The following is a 27,342-nucleotide window of genomic DNA, read 5'->3' on the forward strand; positions in this document are numbered from 1 at the left end:
TGCTTTTGGTTTATTGCATGGACTTTTCATAAACTGTTGAGTCTGCATTTTTCAGAACTAGTTTAGATATTTTCTTAATTTTGAATAAAAGAACTGTGATTTTAGAAGATTTTTGGTGTCTGAGTCATCAAATAATATTTGGTATTGATGAACATTTCAAAAAAATTCTTTAAGATGCAATTTTTAATGTAAACATTTACCTGAAAAATCATAGCAGAGCTGAGGTATTTTTACTTGTTTCTGGTTGTTCTCTTATTTGAAGTATTTCAGTAATCCAGGCAAAAGGCAAAAAAATTACCTTGTTAAATAACTAACTAACCGTGTAACCTGTAAAGCACAATAGAGTCCAAATGAATAAACTGAAGACTACTCATAATACAAAAATTGTTTAGCTAGACTCTTCAGTGCACATTCTTACAAATAATGAGCTCATCAAGTAAAAAAATAAGACATGATTGTCAACAAGAATCCACCAACATACACCCCTCCCAGATTCAGGCCATAAGTAATTTCTAATTAAACTTTTAGAGAAACAGATTTCTGTAACAGTGACATTTTTCCTACCAGGTGTGAAAAGACTTGCAGAAAATCATTGTGTTTCCCAGTCACTGATACAAAGGAAAAAGCCTTTGCTGCTCTGTAGCTCCCCAGCACACCATGTATGCAGTGTCAGTAACTGCAAGGAGTGGGAATTGATTAAAATGGTTCAGGTTTTGAAGGATTAATCAAGAGATGACACATGCAGTCCCCTAAGTGCCAGGGAAAAAAGTGTTTGTCTAATTAAAATTTATTCGGAGCTGAAGCCATCCCGAGTTAAAGCTTTGGCAGCATCAGATCATTCCCGCGCTTGCTGCTGGGTACATGCATTATGCATCGAAGCGTGTGCCTGTCCTGTCCTTGAGAGCTACAGCTGCAACAGAGTTGGAAATGGTAATTGATGGAATATATAAATGTCATTATTGTTGGCATTGTGTGGGGAGGTGGTTGTGGGATTGTTTTTCTGTTGTGATCATGATAATTTTCCCCTCTATTTTGCTGCCTCAAACAATGCAGAGCAATGCCTGTTTTTCTCTACGTGGCAACCCAAGCCAAGACGTTTATGGAAATGTATGTTGTACTGATAACTCTTTTAGTTAGATACCAAAGGTGTTTCTTTTCGCTTCCTCTTCTGTGCGGCTACTTAGCTGCCCTGCCTAACATGACATATGTATCCCAAACTCTTCAACGTTCTGCCCTGGCCCTGATGAAGACAGTTTGTGTGGAAGTCATGCAAGACTCAATCACAACAATTAGGCTTTGCTTTAATAGGGCCCAAAGAAGGGACAGGCGGCCAGGCTGCTTGTGTAACCAAGGCTTGTACCTGCCAGCCAAGAGAGAACAGACCATGTCCAAGCTGTTTCAGTCTCCCCTTTGAAAAGAGGGCAGCCAGGGTGATTCCCAGGCAATGCCAGTTCCTGAAGCACACAAATTTGGAAGAGAGCTAGGTGGACCAAGCCAGACACCGTTCTAGTATATAGCAGCATGAAATGGATAAAGCATCTTTTTAAGAGCTGGGTGTGCAATAAACAGGTGAAAATTAAGTATCCAAACTGGTTATTGGCTGTGACCCAGCAAAATCTTTTGTAAGACTTTGATGAAGAAGGACACCTTTAATAGCACGAGGCTTCTTATAGACCTCTATCACCTGCAAAACTTGAGCATAGTTCTTCTAATAAAACTGGAAAGGCAGAACAGTTTTGACTTAGTACTTTCTTTTAATTAAAAACCAAAAAAAGGAAGTATGGATCTCCCTTTTCACCCAGGGCTTTCCTGAGTGAGCACTGGTAGAAATGCTCCCTGTGTGTACATCTGGCTGCTGCCATCTGATTTCAGCCTTGCCATCTGATTTCATGCCTTGAGCATGGGCAAAGTATCCCTTACAAATGCACCAGAGGCGAATGTTCTCCTAGTTCTGCTGCCCGAGTCAGGAGCAGCAGCTGAACCAAAAAGTAAAAAATAGAGTGCTGTCAAGGAACGAAAAGAAAGTGGAAGGCAAATAAGGACATATGCTGTTTTTCTTGCTGCTTTTGAGGTTTCAGGCATAGTTTATAATATTGCTAGGTATAAAATGTTTAGGAGCAAGTGGGGTTTTTTTCAGTTTCCAAGATAACAATATCCTTCAAAATTGATGTGTCACAAGTTTCACATTTAGAAGAAAGAACACTAGATCCTAGGGAAACAAATACAGGATGGCCAACATCCTGGAGTATTTTTCAGTACCTGAGTGGGAAACTGTAGAAGGGGTCCTGACACATGGTGCTTATAGACACGCTGATGACAGAAAAATCACTGAAGAATTTTGTGAGCACATGCTTATTTTAATGTGTGAGGATGAAATTAGTAACTTACTCCCCAACACAAAAAATGTCCTGCAAATAAGAAAGACTAAACTGAATTGCTTTAGTGAAGCAGATCTAATACAAGGCCAAAATACGTTTGAACTTGTATTATTTTTTTTATGAGTAAACAAAACACAGGTTAAAGAGCATGTTCTCCAGACAGTGAGAAAGAAGCAGGAGAATTTTTAAATGTGAGGGAAGCTCCTGGGGAGCAGCAGGCAGCCTTCAGTGTACTTTGGGTCATGGTCCTTGTCAGAAGTGCTCAAGAGTTTGGAGCTTGGTGTTTACCAGAAATAAAAATGCCAAGTAAATGAAAGTAGGAAAGAATCTATCATAATGAGCCTCCGTGGTAAAAAAAAAAAGGAAACAAGTTTTGTGTACCTGGAAGCGGTATTTAATTGACTGTACTAAAAATAGCTCTACTCCTCCATATTGGTTTGTACTGGGAGAGGTATGAAGTGTTTTAGGTGGTGAATTTGTGTGAAAGTCCAAAATATGACCTGTTACAGTGCTGGAAGGCTCCCTCTGAGTCTGTGTGGAGCAGGAGTCCAGCAAAGACTTCTTGCCCCAGGGAGGAGGCACCCCACACCCATGGTGTAGCAGCCAGGGTCTTTGTTGCTGTAAAGGTCCTAAGATGTTTTTCATGAGAGCAAAATGGTTTCTCCCCAACGTTTCATGACCTGTTTTCCACAGAACACTTTACATGCTTGAAGTTGACACCAAACCAAGCCCTCCATCCTTCAGTACCTCTGCTGTGTGACCTGGCTCCAGCTCAGCGTGGGCTGCAGCAGGTTCAAGTGTCTGTAAGTTGAGGCTGCTGGGAACCTCTGCACAGAGGCTGCATTCCAGGGGCAGGGGTGGGGAGGACACAGTGTCTCCCTGCAACACTTCCAGGATCCACAGAATGAAGGATAACAGGCATCAAGAAGGGGCCAGCTGAGCATTGTTCTTTTGTCATCTAAAAGCGTATCTGAAAATCATATGAAAGGGCAACTGGTGTGTCACAACAGCTAATTTCTAATTGTTCAGAAGCCTTTGCAGGTGCTTCATTAGAAGTGTAAAGGCTGGGATACAGCAGAGCAGAGTTTGTTTTAATCATTACATTATTTTTACCCTTTTCAGGTCAGGACAAGAGCAGATACATTAAAAAGCATTACTAACCTCAGGGCTGTTATCTCCAGAGATGTACTCTGGATATTAGAGATATTATCTATGTAAAATGAACTTGAGAGCAAATGACCATGAAATGTAATGTATTGATTGTAATGGGAGGGTTTTATTATAGGTTTTACACTGTTGATGGGTAATGAGTCTTTTTTTTTCTTTCTTCCTTTTTTACAGAGGCTTAGTTCAGTGTCTTACAAGTCTCGAGAGGAAGATCCATCTCTTACAGAAGATGAGGTAGGTTTCTTGCATGAAATTCAGTAACTAACTAGAGACTATTTTTTAGGCAGAAATTAGCATAAGCTCTGCATGACAAAGCAGAATCTAAGAAAGGTGAAATTTGTTCCAAGGAAAAATGAAAGCCCAAGATTCTCTGCACAGTTTGTATTGCTACATTCCTAAAGTCAGAAGTGTTTTCGTGTCTATATAAGGCAAATAGGTTAAAAATGGTGTTGGAAAATAACAGGAGGCCACAATTAGTTGATCGTTAGGGCAATTTCTTCATTTGGATGACAAGCTCTACTTAAGAATAATAACCAGCAGCCTTTTGAAACATGTGCTCCACCTTCCCCAAGCAAAGTGGCTGGGACTCTCGGAAGTAAATGGAAGCACAATAAAAGCACTGGAACATAAACTGTTCTTTAAAATGTAGGTTGGTCAAATAAATTGAGGAGATTTAAACAAAGACAGAAAAATTAAACAGAAATGAGGTTGTTTGTGATCATATCCAATACACCGGTACCATTTGTAAATATGTTCTCAGACATAAAAGTAAACACAAACTTGGCAATGAGCTGAATGAGCTAATGCTTTCTGCTGGGAGAAGCACTCCCAGACACTAACGAATAAATTGATCCTTGAACTGGGTTCATGTAATCTAATACTGAAAAGGGTTGAATTATTAGATGAGCAGAAAACTCATTTTTTGTTTGGTTGGCTGAAATCCGTAAAAAGTAAGAAGTACTGCCATCTGCAATTCAATGTCTCTCTAAAATAACCCAACCAAACAAAAAACAACCAACCAGACAAAAAACAACCAAACAAACCAACCAAATCAACCAACCAACCAACCAACCAAACCAGAAAAACCATCCCAGAATTAACAGAAGTGGTCTGGTTCATCTGCATCAGTGTTGCTTAACCTTAATGGACATTTTCATGCCAATCTATTCTTTTAACCGGGCTGATGCAAATTCAGAGTGGCCTTGCATGCTTGGGAAAGACTTCAAACATAAGAGAAGAGCTGTGTTGCATTGTGATATTGGGTACCAGAGAAGCAGTGCAGGGAATATCAGACATCTGCCCTGTGCAAGAGTTAGTATCCACTTGGACTGGCAGAGGGAGTCAAGACTGATCTCTGTGCTTGTTACCAGCCCCAATAAGCCCTGAGCAGAAGAACATATATGGATGTAGGCTTCTCCTTCACCTCTTCACGAAGCGCCACTTTTGTGCACTTCTTGAAGTGTACCACCTCAGCAGAGGGGATTTTTAGAGCTAGACACTGGCTCCTCCCTCTCTTGTGTTTATAGCTGAGAGGTTTCATTCTCTAGCATAAAGTTCTGATATGCAGTGACTGAGGTGCAGCTCCTCTTTGTAGGCAGAGTGTAGTCAACAGAGCAGACATTTTTTATGTTGTCTTCACATGACTTGGTGCCTCCTTAGTCCTGCCTATAAACACAACAATTAACTACCCTCCTATTGGGGTGTCTGTAAAAGCAGAAAAGTAGACACTACCATTAAAAATAATAACAAAAAAAATTGTAAAAGCCCCAAGGATCAGACAGCATCCTTCTCCTACATTACAGCAATTCAAAATCTGATCATCCATTTGATGCCTGTCTCCCTGTTGAGTCCAAATTGGCTCCAGGACCACAGCAAAATTTGCAAGAGCTCCTGCTCACAAAGCTATTCCCTCTTGCCCAGGTCCGATTTGCCTTCCAGGGATTTATGTTCAAAGAATTTTTACATTTATAAACTTATTTTATAAAGCCTTCTTTTTTTGAAAAAAAATCAATTTATAAATGCATGCCAGAAAAGAAGGGATTTGTAAGAAGTAATTTTTTTTTTTTAAGAAAAACCCATACCCTTTTAAGAAAGGATATGTTTTTATTAGAAGATCCTGTCTTTTCTTAAGTAACCAACATCCTTGTGGTACAAGTGCACAGACTGATGCACAAGCTTTATGCCATGCTTGGATACTCAGCAGGTGTCTCCTTTTCCTAGATCTCCGCCATGTACTCGTCAGTGAGTAAGCCGGGACAGGCCATCAAGGCACTGGATTCTCCTTACACCTGTATTCAAGAAATTGCATCTCAGAGGTCCCCGTCTATTTGCAGTGGCCTCTATGCAAGTGTCAAAGACTTTGAAAACACCCTAAATTCTACCACTGTGCCTCAGTCAGCGGACAGACCAAACGGGGAGCTGGAGCCGGACTATGAAGCTATCCAGTCAGTGAGCCAAGAAGAAGACAGGACCGTGTCTGTGCCTAACACAAACCACACTGCTCTTTCAGGAGAGAATGACTATGAGAGCATAGGGGACTTGCAGCACCACAGGGAATTCACCAGACTTTAACTTCTCTGGCAGCAGATTTCTCTGCTGGTATTTTCAAAGGAACAAGTGAAACACGGAGAGGGAAGTGCTTCTCCTTCTGAGGAACAAAGCTAAGTATAGAACACAAGCTGAGAAGAGGCAATGTATGTTTCAGCCAGGGTGTGATACCTGCTAGGTTAACCTGGATGGTGGACTGAGGCTCATGGCAAAGGGTACGTCAGGTCAGAAAGATGACCAGGACAACGTAAAGGTTTCTTTATTGCTAGCTCTGAGGTGACCAGAATTCAGGAAGAAGTGAGTGCCATGCTTGGTGTCCCAATAGGATTACATACCAAAAAGACTGCCTTTACACAAAGCTAACTTCTCATTTTGAGAGATTATTTTCTTCAAAGTGTTTTTCAAGCATCATTTTTCATTCCAGTTTGGGCATCCACAATGTTGAGCAAACCATGGATCATTGTACCTCAACCCAGACTTGCTTTGCAAGGCTGGGGAAGGTGCACTCACTTCTGTGTTTTTTGCAGAGCTCTGTCCACATTCATTGCAACTAAAGTGCAAACAACAGTACTTCACAAGGGACCTACTCCAAATGTACTTGAATTAATTCTGTTGGCTTTTTCTTTCTTTTTTTTTAATGTCAAGGGTTGTAGAATGTGACCTGCAGTATTTGAGATGTGTACTGGTATTTGTAGGGGTTTTGTTTGATTATTTGTGAAATACCACTTTAAAATGGCAACTGTCACCCTTAGTGTTCTTGCCATGTTTCCCTTACATGAAGATAAATACCTACCCATGCACACCCCAGAGAATTGTCATGTTGCAAAAAGTCATGCAAATGAATGCATTGGCATAATGTTTAGTCTAACCTTAATAGTGTTGAGTCATTTTTTAAGAATTTTGCCCTTTTTTAAGACTTAAAATATTTTAATATGTTTGTGTAGTTTATTATATGGGAAAATTTATGTACTGTGTTTAGTGGATAATATTTTTATTTTTTACAACATATTTTTCATCTTCAAGGTTTTTGTAGATAACTTACTGGCTTTTGTAACAGGAAGAATCCCATTCTTTGTTTGGGCTTTATTTGGTTTTCGTTAAAATTTTTTTCCTATTTTAGAAGTGGGTAAATGAACAATTGATTTAGGGTTGTTTTGTTGGGTTTTTTGTCTCCTTGAGCAAGGATGTGGAATCTGCCTTTCCATTTTTAAGCTCGAAATAATGGAGTCTATGTAAAAGAACACGGCCAAAGGGAAAAAAAGAGGCAGAAGAGACAGTAGGATTTAGTCAGGGAGAGCCACTAGTCCTCCTTGTTCTTCTGGTGAAAGGAGCACGAGAGCAACCAAGACTTTCTTAGTTTGAAAGCCACTGGCTTTTTAAAGATGCCAAGTTATTCTGTTACTATGAAAAGCAAAGTACAGTGCTTGTATGAAATAAGTAGGTACTGGATTGGTACGTATTTTTACTCAAGAATGGTACAATAAATAGTACAATGGTACAAGTCCAACAGTAGAGAACTGGCATCGTGTGATATGCATGTGTACATGTGTGCACATATTCCCATGTATATAAACATACACTTGTAATTTGGACACAAGTATAAATTATAGTCCAAGCTTGGTAACATACACATATGTAATATATGGCATGTGCTTGAAGAGCAGGGTTTTTTTTAATTCAAAATAAACAGTACATAAACTGAGGTTGGCTTATTCCATAGTAGCCAAAGCAGGTTTAGTTTCAGCTCAGTTGACACTGAGTTTTGATACACCAGACTGAGTCCTTCTCAGATCACTGGCCAGTGCTCAACATTACTTGGTACTATAAAGAGCAAACAGAGATCAAAGAAGTGTGCTGATTTATGGGCTTTGCCTTTAAGTACAGCTCTGAGGAGCAGTACAAGTGCGCAGTCAAACTGCCCACGGGGTGATTCAAACTTCATGAATCCTGACCTCGTGCAACAGTGCAACACACTTGATCTATGACTCTCATCCTTGGAGGAGAAGCAGAAGTGGTTCAGACCAGTCTACATCCATCTCGTTCTTGGCCATGCTGCCATGTTTTGACAGCTGCAGCAAAACCTTTGCTTCCACTCCAATGCAGTGCTCTTTAAAGCTGACTTTGGTCTTCCTTTCTAGAGTTTTTACCTTTATAAAAGTTTGTTTCTGTTCCCTTGAATGTGAATTCATGAAGTTCGCCTTCGAATGTTCTCTCCTTCTACATCACACAATTTAAGGCCAAAGATAAGATGCACCACATTTCAGATCTGCTGTGCTAAGTCTGGAGAATTTCTGAAGTCTTTAACTATGGGTTTGCTCAGGGGTACTGGTTTATATATGTAGTCCTCCATATGACTCCTGCAGCTTAGTGGCAGGCATACCTCAACTCCTGAAATTCCCAAATACATAAGATGTAGTTATCCCTTTACATGAATGACTGCTTTTGGAGAAACAGTAGGAACATGAGATTTGCCAGGTTCTCCAGTTTCAATTTCAAGACCAATTCAAAGACAGAGATAATGCCAGTTGATAGCAAAGAATAACACTGATCTCTTGATTGTAAAATTTTAAGGTGCAAAAGAAAAGCAAAAACATCACTCTAGATCAGCAAGTCAAAGGGTGGTGGAGGACTGTCCTGTCACTCTGTGGTCTTTCACAGCTGGATCAAGAATGTTGGTTTGGACAAAGGGACACAAGACTCAGCTCCTTCCTTCCTTTCTTTCCTCTGTTCTGACAGCTGCACCTTGAGACCCCCCCAGACTTCCCTTTTTCACAGCAAAATCCCTCCTCCTCTCTTCTTTCTTTGGTTTTTATTTTTAACCTGTGTCATACAGCCTCACACTGGGAGCTGGTACTGTGTCTGCAGTTCTGTGGTACTGGCACATTGCTTCCTGTTTAAATGACTCTCAGGCTGGTGAGAGCCTTTTAATTGTCAGCCAGACCCTCAGCCTCATGGAGAAGCAGCTCAAATTTTGGATTGCTGCTTGTGGGATGTGTACCTGCCTTCAGCCTTGAGACACACACACACATGTTGGACTTCAGAGCTGCAAAAAATAATTACCCTCCTGAACAAGCATGGACAGGGGAGTCCATAACTCCCCTAAAATCCCCATTATGTAGTCTAATGCTAAAGAAAAATATTTTGTAACTCAATCCAAGGTTCTTACGTGAATAATTACATCTCTTGACAAAGAATCAAGCTTCTGTTTTAGTTCCCTCTTCCCAGAAGTAAGATCTGTTCCTTTATAGCTGTTGCCAATGCTTCCTTTTCACTAATATATCAGATAGAAAGATTTTTCCAACAGTAATTCCCAAATAGATTATTTTGATTGTAAAGAAAAGGGAGTCTATTCTGCTAGTCCCTTTATTGCTGTTTTTTTTCCTCTTTCACCATATTTCTAAATAAAATGTCAACATCCAAAATGCAGTATTTGTTACCTGGTGATCTTTTTGGGGGAAGCTTCACAGTCTATTTCTTTGTTTCCATTTTTTGGCATAACTATATAATAAGATCTCACATCAAATTGCCACAGTAGGGCCAAGAGATGCTTTAATGTGTGTATAACTACACTAGTGAAAAGGTCTTTTTGATTTTCCTCTGGGAAGTGGTAGAAATAGGAAATGCAATTCAGACATCTCTTCCATGAATCTGTGTCTCCTGTGGGAGTTGATCTTACCACATACTTAAACCAGTACTAACCCCATACATAAACCAGTCGTTCCTTTCTACCATGAGTGTAGAATTACTTTCTCAGTCACAGAGAGGAACAGATTCTTTGCAGATACCTGTAGCACACGCATGTACCTAATTACCACAGTTAAATCAGTTATAGTGCCTTTTTTACAAAGTAGCTAGTACTTCCATACTCTTTTCCATACTGTGTGTGTTTAACTCAAAAGTACAAAGGGACAATCCCAACATTTACTTGTCTAGGTTGGAAATATCTTTATAGAGACACATTTCATGTACTGGAACTCAGTTGGCCATACAATAGCAATAGTAGCTCACAAACATCCTCTAAAAAGCCCAGTAATGTAGCTATGATGACTAAGCTTTGCAATAAGAATTATCAATCTTCTTTTGAAGAACCTGAGTTTTTCAATACTGAGCATTCAGGGAGGTGGTGTCCATGTCAACTGTGAACAATTACTTGCTTCAGTCTTTCTAGTAATATAAATGGCAGGCTTGCTTACATGTAGCAGGATTCATGGGGTGAGGGATGAGTATGTGTGGGGATTCATGTTCATGAGTCACACAGAGTTGGACCATTTCTACAGTTGCAACTGGCTGATGACCAGCTGCCTTGTTCATCTATCGTGCCTTCAGGGAATCCATCATGCCAGGATCCTTCTGGGCTGTGTGCTTCTCCATGGCTCCCTGAGCAGCTCCTGTTTTGATCACAATTCTGTATATGTGGTGCTCTCTGTTCAACCTTTCAATGGTGCTTTTATAAGATGCTGGATAAATAGTTTCCATGTGCTTTCTGAAAGCTGGTGTGTAAAGCTGTGGCACAGAGTGCTCCCTCTGGTATTGTCTGCTTCCCAGAACTTAGTGTTAACTGTGGTACTCTGACTACAAAAGCTGACAGTGCTGCCCTGTCTCTTGTTCATCCCACACACCACCAGAGTGGGGTCACCACATGTAACAAGCCTGCCTAGGTTGGGCCACGGGTGTTTAAAAGCAGCCATTCAGGCCAGGTGACCTGGCTTGGAAGCAGCTAGAGACATGACTCTCATCTGTGTACTGTGGGATGGAAACATCCCAGAGCCCAGCTCAAGGACTTTTTTCTGTCTTCTACTGTGCATATACATTTGTTTGCAATGTTGACTGTAAGAAATCTGTTTCTGCAACAAACATTTTAATTTGGGCCACATTCTAATGAGGGACTTTTGCTGTTAGGCAAATAACCAGTTATTTCAGATGAGTGTTATTTATTTAGTTTGAAACATGCCTGAATAAGGCTGTTATGTGCTTCACGAGTAACTTGGTGTGTGTAGTCTATTGCAAAACAGAAGAATGCAGAAAGATGCTCAGTCTGACAGATGCTCATGTGGTGATGTGCTGAAGACTTTCAAGGGCAGGTCTCTTCCTGGGAGCAGGGAACATAATTCCTATTTATATAATTTCATACCCTGGTGCTGAAGCTGATTTGTAGCATCTCTTCTGGGATGGTCATGGCTGAAGACATTGCCAGAGCAGATCTCAGCCTCAGGGGAAAAAAAAAATCTATATAAAATATATATCCCTTGCTAGCTAGCAAAATATGTTCAGGATTGTGGTAAAGATAAATGCTACAAATGGAACATCATAGTGATAAAAACACAAGGTTCCCTTTCTTTAAGGAGAAAGAACCCATTTTGCCTGGGCCAAACAATCCCAGGCTTACAAAAAGTATTAAAGAAATTAATTGCCAATATGGTAATTTTCCAGGAGTACATTAGGATATCACAAACACTAGACACTGTTCTTTTCTTCTGGACAGCAGAAAAATGAGAGCTTATTTGTAATACAAGGTTTCCATTGATTAATTGATAAAACTTACTTCACATACAATCCAAAGTTCAGCAAGTGTCTCTACACAATGTAGATATATTTAAGCTAACTCTAAATGATCCAGCTCAGATGTTGTAAGCAGAATCATTAGAACAATTTAATGCTTGGTCTGACCTGCTCACTCTGGCACCCCAATTTCCATAGCAAATGCTTGTATTATCTTGGTATTACGTACCCATTGGCCTGTGCCCACTTTATAGATAATACAAATCTTACAGTTTGTTTTTTTCAGGCTCCAAGGTTTTGTTTTTGGAGGTCTTCAGTTTTAAACTGGCCACGTGACTATAAACATGATAGCAAAGTGCCTAGAAATACAGATGTCTCTGTAAAGGTAAACATGTTCACTGTTATTGCACAGCTACCTGGTTACTGTATGTGGTACTCTCTTGCCAAGCACATTCCTAAATGTTGGCTTTCATTTGTGGTGTTTATTTATTGTTAGAATGGCACAGTCTGACAAGGGTTTTTCTCTGCAAATTCATTGGCTAATTTTAACTAGCATATGTTTGTACAGAAAATATAAAACAAGATTTTTGTTAGTTTAGAAAGCAACTGTGTTATTTCTTATGATAATGCAACAATCAGATTATTTATAAAGTATGTAAGTATCACTTGACTTCAGAATGCTTCATTGGAGATTTCAGAATGCCTCCTGTTCACTGCAAGACAACATAATCAACTCTTGTCCTTTTAATCTTGTAATACTGGCCAGGGGGTTTTAAACCTTACAAATATTACTTAAAAAATGACAGTGCTGATGTTTTGGATTCCCAATGTCTGCAAAGAGACTCATATTTTAACTTCCAGCATAGGTTGGATTTGGACTACCCTCTTATTTATGGAACTGCTCTTCCCCACTACATTCAGCTGTCACCATCTGAGTATCTCTTCTGATACATTAGTGAAATATGACAACTGTACAGAGGGCACAAAAACTGCATCACATAACAGTTCTGAATGGGACATTTCTAATGCACCCATGAGATTTAAGAGCCTGGACTTCAGTCAGATGTTTTGGGGAAATGGCATCCTGTCTGGAGGATATCTGTGGAGGCCTGGTCTTCACTTTCTTTCAAGGCAAGAAGTTCTGTAGGTTGCAAGCACTCACCTGACATTCAGAGATGTATATAAAATGTGAATTGTCACAATGTTTAAACGTATTATTAAAAAAACACCTAAGAGCACAACCTTCTTTCTCACATGTCTGAGGATACTGAAATTTGGTCTTTATATCTGAAACTGTTTGAGAAGGGTCACATAACAAGTCTCGTCAGAACATCCTACCAGCAGACAAGTCTTTGAATGGTATCTGGGTCACACTGGTGGCTCCTGAGTTTCTGCACATACGACCTTCATTATTTCCAGCAGGGCCTATTTCGTCTCTGTGGCAATGACTACTTAGGAATGGCCCTTTGCTTCACAGTCCTGACCTCTTTAACTTAGGAAAGGAGATGTAAGCTGGTTCTCCTCAGGAAAGTGTGCTAAGAGCCTGCAGACCCAGAAAAGAGCATTCACTGTCAGGGCAAGACAGGTACAGCCCACTGCAGCTGCTGGGAAGAGAGAGGTAACGGAACAAAAGCTAACTTTCATTTGCACTTCACCCATCTCAGAGACCACCTGTTTAGAAATATTTTTACAGTAGAAGAGATTATAATTAAGGGACAAGTTGCTGAGAATCTCACAGGAGACAGATGGAATTGTTTACTCTTCTCAGTATTCCCTATACCCAGAGAAGCAGGGGCAAGTCCTCTTTGCCCAACCATGATGCAGTTGGATCATCTTTTATCAAGTCTCCATATCAACAGAATTGAAATTAATAAATAAATTCTAAATACATGGTTTTGTTCAATCATAAACCCAACATGGACAAATGTAGATGCACTAACATTAAGAGCCATATGTAGATCTGGACTTGCACAGATGGGGGGTTTTGAGCAAAAAACCTCAACCAACTAAACAAACAAACAACAACAAAAACACAAACAAACAAACAAACAAAAACACAAACCCAAAGAAACAAAAAACCAACCCTAATTGGATTACTTCATTTAATTTGTATGAGCTGAGGGTGCAAGATTGGGCCCTAAGGCTGAGTTTAGAAGAAGTTTGGTTTCGTGCTAGGTATTTTTGTTTGTGTTTTCAGTGAAATATATTTTCTTTCTATTATATTAGTGAATTGATATGAGTTCCATAAGAAAAACAAAGAATAGTCTAGTATACAGATAATTATGTCAAATAGCTAATTATTAAATCATGCCTCAGTAAGAGTCACTTAAAATTGGGTGCTATAGGAGCTTCGGCATAAAATTGCTTTACAAATGGAACATTGCTTAGAACATAGTGAATAAGTATTTGTAATTACAAACACTTTCATTTATTTTATCCATTGTTTTAGAATGGAAAAAATATGTATTACTGGAATATTTCCCAGCAATGTTCTCTTACATAATGTTCTAGCAACAAAATGTGTTTTCTGGACAACCATTTGAGTCTCTGGTCACCAACACAGAACTGCAAAACATCCTCAAACCACTATGAGCTTGTGAAAAGAGAGGATTAGAACTGTCTCTGGCTATCTTAGAGTGGATACAGTTAAATATACTGTGAAGTTCAGATCTGTAGGCAGTGAGAGCAGTTCAGTGCTTAAATGACTATGCTGTATAAAGCTGGAGTCAATGCATGCAGACTTCCAAGATGGCACTAGCTAAGGCTTGTTTGCTACATGAAGGGTTATTTGGCTTGCTACCTGTTTGAAACCAACACAGTTTTATCAACACCACTGCAGACACTGAAATATTGTAGTTTTGTAGAATGTATGTTTCATAAATTGTAGCTTGACTGTAATTGCAGGGCTTATCCTACTGTTAGAGCAGTTCGGATCCAACAATAAGTTGCATTTTGTAAATTAACAAATGCCATTAAATTCCTCTCAATGCTTTGTAATGGTATACAGGAGTTGATGTAATTTCGTCATACCTTTATTCCAAGAATCTTCATCAGATGTTTCTAGCCAATTCAGCTTTTGGCTGCTGAAAGCACAGTAGGCAATTATGGTTATTTACTGTAAATGTAGACAAGTTTTATGTAAATATTTCAGGGGTAAAAATGCTACATGAACATATGAGGCAGTTATCTAAAACTAAGAACACAGGTCAATAATATAAAATACAGATTTTATTTATGTACACTAGTATCCTAATATTTACTTGTTTATATGTAGAAAAAAAATCGTAAGATTCTGTACTGTACTTTTAAGAGAGGCTCTGCCATTTTCTCTGGTAATGTATTTGCAAATAACTTTTGAATTTATTGGAAATTCATGTAAATTATGTCAAATGGGAAACGTTACATTGCAATGAAAGGAGTTGAATTCAAAAATCCTGGCAAAATTAATTGGATTGAAATCTATATATAAATTCAATTGCCAGACAGAATAAACCACAATAAATAAGCTTTGTCTTTTGCTTAGTGTTTGTTTGTTTTTACCTGTGCCTCTTTTTGTTGTTTTCTTAACAAATATTTTATTCAGTCCATGTAGTCACTTCCTCTTGCAGGTCTTAAAATCTGCATTATTTGATAGAATTTTATTTGCTCTGGGCATTTTGTGTCAATCTCATTATCTGACAAGAAATATTAAGCCTTGTTGTACTATATAGCACCTTACTCTTCCCAAAGCCACAGTCCAGTCAAGATTCAAGCATGCACATAAAAGCACCAATTTTAAGTTGTGTCTAGACTAAAGCAGGAACTTCCATGAATATTGTGACACTGTGCTCTTTAATGCAGATAAGAATTTTGGGGTTGAGCCTTTGAAAGTTGTGCGGCTTTCAGTATTTTTAAGGGGTTGCAATTACCAGCCTTATGGATTATCTTCTGAAATTGCCGTGGCATTTGATTCCTTTTCTGTGCTAAAGAAGCTCTCTAGGTAACATTCCCCAGCCATTTGCTGCACTGTTCTGTCAATAGCAAGACACTCATTTGTGTAGAAATATTTTAAGAGCATCCTGAAGCATTTTGGAGGCAGCTGACTTAGTACCACAGCTGAATATGTAACACAGATTCTGCATGTAAATCTAACACAAAGGAACGTAGTCTTTTAGATGTGCCACTGGAAGAAAGCTGCTGTACACTAGAGCATGAGGCTGAAATAGTCCCTAGCCTGCTGAGACTTGCATTCTCCATGCCTGGCACCTTCCTCCTCATTATCTTTAATTACATATAAGAAAAGAGCAGCTTTACTCATTCAATACTAAGTAGTTACTGATGAACAGTTCCTGGAAAATTCACAGTGCAGATAGGGTTTTTTTATGCTGGGCTGAGAGGCTGAAGAAATTATACAGGCAAACAGTATCTGTTCACTGTCAAAGTGATGGCTCTTTAATGTTTAATCTGGGTAAGTGTATTTTAATACCAAAGATATAAAGTTACAGGTTAAAGAGAGGACTTGTAAAAATAAGGAATATTTCATGTGAAAAATCATTCAAGATCGCAAAAGTGTAAAAGAAGATTGCTTTTTATTGAACATTTGTTCATGGACCAAGAAACTGCAAAATATGTAATTCAGTATAAATTTTTTATTAAGTAACTACTGAATATTACCCAATACAGGCTATTCTTCTGAAAAATGCATGCATTATTATTGTCAAGAGTACTGTATCACAGATACCTTTTTTTTTCAGTTCATCATTCTGAACAGTTGCTATCAGGCATAAAATAGCTCTATTACAATGGTTAGCTTCAGGTTTTAGGCCAACCATGCAGAACTATAAATGTGGCTGGTTGAAATATTGAACAATTTGCCCAGGTTCTGGCTAATCACATAGCTGCATGCACACGCTTGGGAATAGAAAGTGCAAACCCTTTCTCTCCACTGATTTCCACTGATCTTTGACATCACTTAAAAGTAAAGCTTTAACCTAATGGGAGCTCGGTATGGAATCAGGAGTATGCTGCAGTGACACCTGGTGTTTAAAACAGAATTATTCTCTGTGAAGTGTGGCTGACAATTTACTTTTAATTGGGTACTCACTCAAAGACTCACAGTTCACCCTCTGTTCAAGAAGCATAGTATTAAATAGAACTAGAAAGCATTGGAGCTAAAGAGTGGTTTGACATCACTTGGTAGCAAATGTGTCTGACAGATTTGTTTCAAAAGCCCAAAATTGCAGTGACATGATCTTCTAGCACTCTAGCTGGCACGATACTTTAGCACTTCTTCTTCTCAGTTGGTTATTACATAAATGAGATTGACCCTTCATATAACTCACACAACTGGAATTTCTGTGCAGCCTTTGTGGAAGGACTGATAGGCAAGAACAGAGAACTGCCAGTTCAGGCAGAAAATAGGGATCCTGTGTGTGTCGTTGTGCTAAAAGGCATATTAGAGCTACAATAGATACTTCTGAAATGGTTCCTGCTAAAGAGTTTATTGACCAAAGTAATCAAGATCTGCACATTTACAGCTGTGACTGAAGTGGAATGTAAATCCCATCAGCAGTTAATGTAATTAAGGATTTTTAGGATAACGTAAGATAATAATAACAAGGAACATTATTATTAAAGATTTCAGTTTGCCACAAGATGAACTAGAAATAAGGAAGATCTTGTAGTAATCTCTATATTTAAACTGCTGGACTATTTCTATCATGCAAAAGTTTTGTGTGACCTGTTTTGAGAAGCACATATGTGCCCCATATTTATGTAGTTAATCTTTGAAATCTGGCAAGGGCAAAAGTCTAAGACTGGCATCGTGTTTTTCCTTTGTCTCATAAAATTCTGTTGAGGGTTTGGCTGAGCTACGAAAGTCAGATTATCCTAAAAGTTACTGTTTTCTTTCCTTAATTTTTCTGGGAAATTATGGGAGCCTGCAAAAACAAACAAACAAAAAAAACCTCCTGAACCTGAACCTTCTTAGGCTGCATTTGTGTCTCCAGTCAACCAGCAGAGAGTCAAGTAGATACTTGAAGACTGGCACTCAAACTAGCGTTCAGAGGTCTTTCTATTATCTCACATGTGGCTTATTTCCAGCAGCAAAGTACAAAGGAAAAAAAAAAGGATCTGGGCAAAATCTATCTGGATGGGATCTGAAGAGAGCAAACAGCTGCTGCTCCAAGTAATGTAATGAATCCTATAACCCAGTGGTAGAACCAGCAATGTTCTGGGTTAGAGGGCTGAGGCTGTCACAGGCTAGAGAAGAGAGGTATCAATACCTAGTTCCTTCGTTACTCCTTCAGGTTATTTTGGAAGATAGTAACATTTGCTTTCTGACAGTTCTATGCACCTCTCCAAGTCAACATGATCATTCAAAGATAGTCAAAATGCAATGACATCAGCAAGCTCCCTCGGCGCTTTTGGGTGCATCCCGTTGGGGCCCATGGACTCACACATGTCCAGTTTGCTTTAGTATTCTCTAACCTGATCTTCTTCCACTGAGGGTATTTCTTCCTTGCTTCAAACTTTCCCTCTGTCTCCAGGTCCTTGTACTGCTGGAGCCTGGTCTTTCTCACAAAGACTGAGGCGAAGAAGGCATTCAGTACCTCAGCCTTTTCCACGTCCTGTGTCACCAGGACCCCTGCCACCTTCAGTAGTAGCAGGCCCACATTCTCCCTTTTGCCACTGATATAATTACAGAAGCCCTTCTTGTTGCTTTTGACACCCCTTACCAGATTTAATTCCAGTTGGTCTTTGGCTTTCCTAAATGTGCCTCTGCATGCTTGGACAGTGTCGCTATATTCCTCACAGGTTTCCTGTCCATGCTTTCACCTTTTTGTGTGTGTTTGAGTCTTCCATGAGCTCTCTTTTCATCCATGCAGGCTTCCTGGCATTTTTGCCTGACTTCCTGCTCCTTAGGATGGACCCCTGTTGACCTTGGAGGAGTTGAAGCCTGAATATCAATCAGCTTTCTTAGATCCCTCCAGGGCCTTGTCAAATTGGACTCTTTCAAGGAGATCCCATCCAGCCACCTCGCCAAATTAAGAGATTCTTCTGGAAAAGCAGTACTGTGCCCTTATTTTCAATTACTTTGTCTTTAATTGCTTGATCAGGTGTGAGGTTTTTTCCCCCCACAGAAACTGTGTCAGTGATTTTTAAGCATTAAAATAAAGAACAAAGTTGTATGAAGTATGTGAAGGTATTTGTAAATCTGAAATTTCTTTCTCTCCAGATTTTGCAGCCTAGATAACACTTAAAGATTTGGTACATGACTGAAAGATGTTAATTGCCACAGGTCTCTGACACATCTGTAAGTCACACTACTAAAGCCTGATAAGTGGAGAGATAAGATGACAAGGATCCTGTCTTTTATAATTTGCAGCTAAAATACTCATTGGGCAGATGAGTGCAAAGAGATGAGTGGGAGTAAAGTCCATTCTCTGTTGTTCATTGTAATAGGATCTTTAAGATACTCTAAACAGTGACATCATTTTTCTCCATGGCTTCCAAATTTGCACTTGGTCCTCCTGTGTTCATCTACAGTGTTCTCAAATATATGTGGTGCCTAGTGATCCTCCTAGCCCAAACACAGCCCACTTTTGCAGCCCATGTTACCAGAAGATACCATCAGCTCTGCCACACAGGGTAACATCCCCTGAGCTGCCTCAGCACAGCTCCAGGTCCAGCACCAAGCCCCAGCTAATGAGCCTCCACAGAGCCAAGCAAGCCCATGCAGATGGGACTGGTAGGTCTCTGCACCAGCACTACAAACTTTGTTGGCCATAAACTAGGTAATTACCACATGTAAGGGGGATAAATATGTGGTTTTATTTGTTTAAGTATGTGTATGCATGTGTGTCAGGAGAAGAGAGAGAATCACAGATTTGGTATCATGTAAATTCCCTTTTCAAAGCTCTTCTAATGCACTTTTCTACGTGGAATTGTCTGAGCAATGGCCTATAGTGAAAGCTGGCTGCAATCTCAGGCTAGCTTGAAAATGGAGGAAGAGCCTCTCATCCTGAGAAAGTTTTCAGTTTGTTTGTGGTCAGTGTGGTTCACAGAAGAAGAGAGTTTGGAAGCAGAGAATACCACTGGAAATGTGTGAGCTGAAGGCAAGAGCACTATGAGGTGCTACAGCAACAGCAGCCCCAGTCACGAAGGGAAGATGGTGTGGTGGTTATCCTGCACCTTTCAGCCACATACATGAAAAAATGAAGACCAAAATTACTGTCTTGGTGCCTGAGGTGGCTGTACAGGCATGTTCTTAATAAATTAAATAATTTTAGGTTAATCTAAAAAAACCCCTTCAAAATACAAATTGTTCCTTTTTGGACCCAAGCCAAGCAACTTTCCATTTGCTTTAAAAAAAACCTCCAGACCATTTTAACATGTATGGAGGATACTCATGAGGCTATCATAGCCCTAGATGCTTAACACAAAATTAAGAGGTGAGTGTCTGGGACCCTTGCACCACTAATGGAGTTAGATGACTTCCAAGGAGTCTCAAACAGGCAATGGACTAGAACAAACTGCCTGAGGGAGTCAGTGAGGAACACAAATGACAATATTAAGGTTTGCCAGCTGAGTCTAGGATAGGCAGGTACTTCCTGGCAGTCATCTTTTGCAGACACAAACCATTCCAGTTTGTTCTGACAGCTTGTGTCTTGAAACCTGTGTGTTGGTTCAGATGATGACAACTACTATTTGTAGCATGAAAAAATTAGCCTGAAGAAATATTTAGTACATGTTCTCTTCTGGAGAAGTGCAAGTATGAACTCATTAAGAGACTAAGCAACCATGACTGCATCCGTATGGGGAGCACATGTCCTTTCAGTTAAAAACATCTCTATTTGTGCACCATTGGCCTATTGGCAAATCTGTGTAAATCCAACGCTTTAAAGTATGTGTCATCTCCATTATAGTATGCTGAGAAATGTAAAGTGCTGTGTAACACTTTAGACTGCACTCAGAATTGATTTAGAGGAATGCTTGAACTCATTTGAGAGTAAGATCTGGTCAGGCCAGGACATCTCTCATTGATTCCAGTGAAGTCCAGATTTCCCTCTAGTGTTTCAGAAATAACAACAGAAACTGCATCTTGAAGGACTTGTCCCCAGTGCAATTTTCATACTGCAGGAAGAAGAAAGTTGCAGCACTGAAAACCAGGCAAGTCAAACAGGGCCATCTGAAGTGTAGTTAGTTCATGATGAATTAATTTGTTCCTCTGTAAAGTACATTTGCAACAAAGGAAAAAGAAAGGAAAACAACAACGGAAAAATAATGTAAAAACATTACAAGGGGTTCTTGCTACTGCTAAACTACTTCTGAATAGACAGAGAGGACAATTTAAGGTAGGTAAACAAATTACAAGAATTTTTTCAGACAGACTTTGCCAACATCTGCCATGTTACTACATTCAGCTCGTGGATTTGACACCAAAAGCCTATCCAGTATCTGCTGTTTCATGTTTGCCTTTCCTCACCATATTGAGAAATTATTCTCTCTTTCCTAGACAGCTGCAAGCCCTTGGCACTATTGGCTCTGAATACACTAGTGGTCTTCGCATGGTCCGGAACTTCAAATGCTCTTCTCAATGCACTCCTGAGAGTACTATCATCCTTGTAAGTAGGTTTTGGGGTCCCTACATGGCTTTCCTCAGGGCTGTTTAACTCATGAATTGCAGTCCCTGTTGGGGCATAAATAAAAAACTTGCCATGAAGTTTATAATAATTCCCTAACTCATTTCTGTACTTAACGCACAGATTCAGTAACAAACGGATGAGAAGAGAGGCAATCCCCGGAATCCATGGCCTTGGACAGCTTCAGCATACTTATTTTATACAACATGCACCCACTCGCTTGTAGGAACAGCCACTAGTAAACAATTTCTGGTCCTGCCCATTTTAATGTGAGCAATATTTGTGCTGCAAGGGATGTACCCCTCACTCCAGTGACCCCAAAAGAAAGCATGTGCCCCAGAGACAATTTTGGACCAGCATGGCCATCCAGAGAGATTGCCAAGTGTTCTGAAGGTGGGTACTGCAGGGTAGAAGAAACTCTATTGTTTGTGCCTGATGGGGTGGAAGAGCCAAGAGGGGAGGGAAAATGATGGGAGACAGAACACAGTCAAGATAATTTTCATTTCTAAGACTGCAAAGCTGAATCTATGATTAAAATTTCAGTTTTGGGTTCTGGCAGATATGCAGGGCAGCAAGCACCCTCCACACAGAGGTCTCAGAGTTCTGGGAGGTTTTAAGATCAAAATGGTGACTTCAGCATTCAATAGCCCTGGCAATAGTTAAGAGGAAACTCTGGCATGTGTTAAGGATCTCGAAAAGAGGGGGAGGGGGACTGCTGCCAAAAGCTCTCCATTTTGAAACTCAGTTTTTCTCGGAAACTCAGTTTCTATTGCTGTTCATTCAAGCTGCAATTCCTACACCTGGAAAAAAAGAGAGACAAAGGACAGAGAGAAGATGAGGCTCTTAATTTTGAACAACTTTTCACTTCTTGCATTCCCACCCTTGGGTTTTTGACGGTACATTCTTAATTGAAATAATTATTGGCTACGCTTCCCAACTTGAGTTTGGTTTAGGCAGGAACAAAGGCTTTTTTGGCAATTGGGCTTAGTCTAGAAACTGAAAACAAAGCTCAGTGTTTCTTAAAAACAAACAATGTTCTTACTGTTTGTTAAGGGAGGGTTTTTTTTCCTCTGGTGCTATTTTGAGTTCTAGCATGTCTATTGTACACAGGCTGGAGCGTTCACCCTGGTTGTTTACAACAATTTCCCTCATGTTGCCAGGCTTTTCTTCTATGAAGCATAATTTTGTAGGCAATGCACAAAACAAGCTGCAGTGTAAATAAACTGAATATGTGTGAAAAGTGTTGTCTCAACACCCCTCAAAATTTTCTCTAGCCCTAAAACAATCATGAGAGCATTAAATACTCATCACAAGTCAAAACCACAGTAGGTACATCCTTGAATTAAATGTTAAAGGATTGGAGGTTTTTGTCCACAAATAGACAAGAACTGTATGACATATTTAAGAGCTAGGAAATTTGTTACAAATCATTATTAAAACAGAATGTCAAAAGAAGGCTTATAAATTTCTCACTAAGATGGATGCCACTGATAAGGATTGCCCCAACTTGAGCAGAGACTCAGACTTCTTTGAGAGCAGCTTCTGAATGCCCAGAAGTAGTCATTGCTGGAATTACCTTCCTCTGCATCTGAAACTACTAGGTTGGCCTCCAAAATGGGGGGCCATTTTGTAACATTTAAGTAACTCAGATATAGTGTTTTGATAGACTCTATGATCACACAAGCCATCACAGAAAGGAATAGTCGTTTCTGTTTATCAATTGCTTAAGAGCTGGTTAATAACACTGTCCAGTTTTCTGATGAGCTGGTGAAAAGTTGTATTCAGAACCTCTGAGAAGTGGCAATTGTAATGCATCTTAGGATGCCTCAAGAAAGAAATCAGCTGCACTGTGACACCTAACATTAGAAAGAATCAGGGCTGCTATCAGTGGGATTTTCCAAATAAAACATTTACATGTGCTATGTAGAACACAGTCAAAAGAAATTCATGGACATCTCAACTTTTCTGGAAGGCTATGACAGACCCTGTGTTTCCTAAAGGTGTCAGAGGCATTATGTGTGCTGCATGGCTGATCTGCCCATGAGCTGGATATAGCACATACTTTGTTTAGCTCAAGTTGATATGGAGTCTTTGGTGCATGTTTGCTCATGTTAGTCCAGTTTACTAACCATAATTCTACTCATTTCTTCAAATGAACACCGTAATTTACTTTCAATATGCACTTTCCTATTTCTGTGGAAAGCTAAGGAGGGTGCTTTGCTTCTAGAGAGGAGGAACGTTTCCAGGAAGGAATTGCAGTGAATTGCTCAAGGAAGCCATTGGCTTGCCAAACTGGGGATTTCAAAAAGGAAAAAGAAGTGGATTCCTTCTCCTTCTCCTCCTCCTTACTACTAAGTCCAAAAAGAAAGTTTAAACCATAGTAGACATTTATTTTAAGACTCACTGAATCATTCTATGATTCAATTGTAAGAGCTACCTGACTGGCAGTGACATAGTAAAAGAACTGTATTTCTCCAGGTACCACTTGGTGTGGTTAAAGAATACAGTAAAACTGAGACTACGCTGCTGATACTTTTGAGAATGCACGCAGGATCACCCTTGAGGAGAAAAGGCAACGCAGGAAGAATTGTGCCTTGCAGAATATACCATCTAAGGAGTCTTTCTGCTGTGCCTTTTGCAACCAGATGTGTCTATCTCGTATTGGCCTTTTCAGCCACCAACGCGCTTGAAACAAACGTGGGCAGAGCCCTTCCCAAATCTTCATTCGCGAAGCCCAGCCATGAAAACTGAGACTAATTTGCTGTGAAGGCTGGGGCACTAGACCATGAGTTTGTGTGTCAGTAGAAAGCTGCATGTGACACGCAGATTACAAGCTATTTTTTTATGGTCAAACTCAATCCTTCATTCAAACAAATGCATTGTCAGAACCCTAATTATTTCTGTTAGAAGCACTGCAGCTTGTTAAAAAGGGGCATAAAGTCTTTCTTAGTAAATTCTTGATCATTGCATTACAATTCTAAGCCACTTGTGAAATACTCTATCATTTAATTTACAGCCTGTTTCTCTCTATATGGGCTTTGATTACAGAATCATCAATCATTATACAGTATTAGCCCTGTGATGAAGCATACAGTGGGGTTTTTTTGCTCTGGCCTGAAATGAACGCCTTTAGTTTCTTACTCATTATCTTCTGTTCCTCATAACTGCTGACAAGCAAACTGGAAAATTTTGCCTTTTATTCAATCACCTTGCTCTTTCCAGCAGTTGGAATTTTGGGTAGATGCAGTAATAATCCTTCTGACTTCATCTAGTACTACAAAGTTTCATGGACAGTTTTTAAATTCTTCATTATCAAGCAAATGTTCTATGTATACACTGGAAGCTGCTTCCCTGACTGTAACTGTGAATGGAATTCAAATTTGATAAACAGAAAAATTTCAACAGGCCCAGCCCCTGTTGGTACATGTCTACATGCAAAACTTGTGGCTTACAATCATGCTTTGAGGGAAGAAACACACCAAAATAGTAATATCTCTTGCCATCACTTGCATTCTCAGACCAGGTCAGCACACTGGTATCAAGGTGGCTGGAGCATAATTAGAACTCAGGGATTAGAGATCTGTATTTTTTCACCTGGGATGGAAATGCCCACAGTTGAAAGATGTCTTAGCTACAGTGTGACTTGTGCTGGAAGCTATGTAAATCTACAATGGTCATGTGATCCCTGTGGAGCACAGCCCATAACAAGTATGTGGAAACCCTGGGTCTGGTAAGAAGAGCTCGAAGTGGCTACCTGAGCAGCAAACACCAGTCACACTGCAGAAAAATGTCTATTTGAGTACAAAAACAAATTCCAGTTTCTTAACACTTTATAACAATACAAATCCCACTGAGCAAGATTTAGTACATCCCTGGACAAGTAATGATGCAGGGTGACCTCACATTGCTAGGTGGCAGTTCAGACACTGCCTCTAGTGAAACCTTGCCCTAGATTTAATTGCTCAAAGCCGTGGTATCTTTCCCGCTCAGCATCATGAATAGCAGGTGGAAGTGATCAGTGGTTCTCAGCTCAGGCTGATCTGGCACTTGGAGTGAGAGAGAAGTGACAGCAATTCTCCCAGGCAGGCTGCTACCCTTGAACACGTTCTTCATGGCTTATTGCCTGTGAGTGTAGCACAGCATTGACACAGCTTTCTTGAAAGGTTTTTATGTCACCTCCTTTGGTTTTATGCTGCTGATGTCAAAATGTGTTATGTACAGAAGCAAAGACCCTGGCTGATCCTCTGAATTCATCACTGTAAATGTGTACCTCAGAGAACAGTACAGGCCTTTGGAATGCAGGTAAAGATAATGAGTAGGACAAATCTTCAAAGATTCGCATAGAAGGAACTTCTGAAACACTATGAATAAATTCTATCCTTTGCTGTGCATGGAGTGGTAGTACAACAGTCAAATCCTGAGCAGGGATCAACTTCACTGTAGAGAAGCTAGCATTAAGGTTTATTTCTTTTTTTTCAGCATTATTTAATATTTCTCTTACCTATTTTTTGCCTGTGTTGGTGGATCTGAATTTTCTGTAAACTAAGAGCTCTGAACATTTTTGCTTTTACTCTTTTGAGAAAGTTGGTTTAGTAAATTTCTTTAGTTTAATAAGGAATTCACTGTGCTCATCCATTTTCTGAAACCAGTCCCAGCTTTGGAGATTAATTGCTCTTCTCCTGGAGCAACTAAAAGAGAAGTCTACAGCTTGACCTGGTAACAACACAAGGCTTTTGGGATCTGTTTGCTTCTGGAAAATTTAACCCACTGTTTTTGAAGGGTTTCTCATTTTCTGTCTCATACATCAAGATAAAATAATACTCCCTAAGAAATTTTTAGGAAGCAGAAAAATGCTGACCACCATCCTTGGAGAAAATTTAAAATTTGTAATTTCAGGATCCTGCTTTATTATAGAAGGTTTTGTTCAATACATTGACAAAAGTAACATGATAAACATCAATATAAGACATGCATGAAAATGGCTACTAAATCCATTGTCACAAATGTCTTTGAGATCAGTGAAGCGGAGATATTTAGTGACTTGGCATTGCTCAAAACCCACTAATCTCCATGAGCAGACTGAGATTCAAAGCAGACCGGAGAGCAACCCTTTGTTCATCATAATAAAGAATTTGCTGTATTCAAATGAAGACACAGCAAAGTGGATGCGTGCCAGTGCAGCACCAGTGTTCCAAGAGAAAGGCAAGCTAGGAAATTATAGCCCCTTCATCTCAATGTCGGCAATTTGCAAAATAAAGTCTACAACCAAGGAATACGTTTGCAAAATGCATGTGCAAACGGAGTATCATTCTCTGTAATCTACTTGCATATAACTAGCAGGGTAAGATGGTGTCAGTTAACTAATCTCCTTTTTGAAAAAACTATGCTACACTTTAGTTATTAAAATTAAAACACTCAAAATAATAATTCATGTGACAGGCTGCTCACCTAATGTTCTACGGCAGAAGAGGTTAATTCTCTAAAATGAGTGTCTGTTATTCTGTAAGAACTTCATGCTACTGTAGGACAATGGTATTCTAGGTCCCAAGTCTTCTAAGTTTGGGGTTTGCAGACAGCTGAACTTCTGAGCAACACAAGGAGAAATGTGTCCACAGAAATAGAGACACAGAAAGAAAACAATCCAAACTTAATAACAGCTGTATCAACTATCTTCAGAACACTTACCTATGTCATAAAAATTATCCCAACCCTCTTTCACAAGGCTATAATGTCAGTTTGATCACTTAGTCCTCTTCTTCTCTGTCCCAGTAAACTGCTCATGAAGAAGAGTTGTGTTCAAGGGAAAATTGTGAGGAAATAAATATTAGAAACAAAACTCTTGGTTTCATCAACATCTCTGCTATCATTCACTGCCCTGGGACTACTCTCCCATTCCTGCTATTTGATCCCCGTGCCCCTCCACTCCTCTTCTGCTGTCCTTCCCTGAGCTGCTTCACCCTGCCTTTGTTTTCCACTTTGAGACTGTTTATCCAAGCAGTGTGTTCCAAATTACTAACTCAGACAAGGCAGTAGATGCTTTATTAAACTCTGCCTCAAGTGATACTCTTTATCTCGCCATCTACACCAAACTTGTGCATTGTGTCACCTTTTGACCAAATATCTTGAAC

At 39.6% G+C, this 27,342-nt stretch overlaps 1 protein-coding gene across 2 annotated transcripts in view; it reads left to right on the forward strand.

Moving 5' to 3' along the window:
- Positions 1-15,108, forward strand: part of PAG1 (phosphoprotein membrane anchor with glycosphingolipid microdomains 1) — a 112,487-nt gene extending 97,379 nt beyond the window's left edge. For both annotated transcript variants that reach the window (XM_064650033.1, XM_064650041.1), the window contains exons 7-8: positions 3,720-3,779; positions 5,766-15,108. In XM_064650033.1, coding sequence (XP_064506103.1) covers positions 3,720-3,779; positions 5,766-6,116 — 411 coding nt within the window. In that variant the 3' untranslated portion in view covers positions 6,117-15,108. The remainder of the gene's footprint in view (positions 1-3,719; positions 3,780-5,765) is intronic.
- Positions 15,109-27,342: the final 12,234 nt, after the last annotated feature.

Source organism: Pseudopipra pipra, chromosome 1 (genome assembly GCF_036250125.1).
Source record: "Pseudopipra pipra isolate bDixPip1 chromosome 1, bDixPip1.hap1, whole genome shotgun sequence".
Taxonomy (NCBI): Eukaryota; Metazoa; Chordata; class Aves; order Passeriformes; family Pipridae; genus Pseudopipra; species Pseudopipra pipra.